At 48.1% G+C, this 815-nt stretch overlaps 1 protein-coding gene across 1 annotated transcript; it reads right to left on the bottom strand.

Moving 5' to 3' along the window:
• Positions 1–208: 208 nt before the first annotated feature.
• Positions 209–742, bottom strand: Pmar_PMAR015974 (hypothetical protein; the record flags this gene model as incomplete). Its single annotated transcript, XM_002771387.1, has 1 exon — positions 209–742. The coding sequence occupies one exon, from the start codon at positions 740–742 to the stop codon at positions 209–211; it is 534 nt and encodes a 177-aa protein (XP_002771433.1).
• Between the last annotated feature and the right edge of the window lie 73 nt (positions 743–815).

The following is an 815-nucleotide window of genomic DNA, read 5'->3' as shown; positions in this document are numbered from 1 at the left end:
GAGACAGAACTGAGTCGGCTCACCTCCAAACTCCACTAATGCGACCCAAGTATACGACCTCGCGAGCACACGTGTCCTCGAGAATTTCTTAACAAGGTGCAAGACATGATAAAGATATGACATTCTAATGTATGAAATAATCATGAGAAAAAATAAATATAGGACTGAATCTCTGTTCTGGGAATAGTGTTAACACAGGCTTTCCCACTTATCGCACTTTAACCGGACCAGCTTCCCAAATAGTCCAACTCCATGGCCAGTCATGGCTGTAGAAGAGAACATCTACCCATACGTGGAGGTTGAAGTGGGATTTGAATTCCCAAACGTCCGATTTGTGATCAACAGTGTTACCGAAGATGTCCAGGGATATACCGGCTCCGACAACTATCGCCGAGACTTCAATGCCCAGCGAACCATATGCTTTGATGTCACCATTGCGCGAAGCATTGACCGCAACTTGACCATTAAGTGTGGCTCTCAACGCAGGGAAGATACCAACTTTGATTATGACCGCGACCGACATCGCTATTTTCCCTCCGTAAGTGCCATTCCCACCGCCGCCTCCACCCGTAAGACATACTTGAATGCGCAAGCCTGCGATGCCAATATCAGCAGCGAAGACCAAGGCGCATCCAGTGGCTTCAAAAGCAAAGAATACGACCTCCGTCCCCGGCTGCTTCAAATGGACTGTGACCTTGAGGTGAGCATTGTTTTCTCCAATAGCTTGGTCGGTATAAGACATATATAGGTCGAGGGCCAGTAGCGTGTCGTTAGAGGCGTAACCAACATACAGGCAGTATGCACTGACCGACGTG

This window comes from Perkinsus marinus (genome assembly GCF_000006405.1).
Source record: "Perkinsus marinus ATCC 50983 genomic scaffold scf_1104296962936, whole genome shotgun sequence".
Taxonomy (NCBI): Eukaryota; Perkinsozoa; order Perkinsida; family Perkinsidae; genus Perkinsus; species Perkinsus marinus.
The sequence above is the reverse complement of the archived record's forward strand: the minus strand, read 5'-3'. Positions and strand labels throughout refer to the sequence as shown.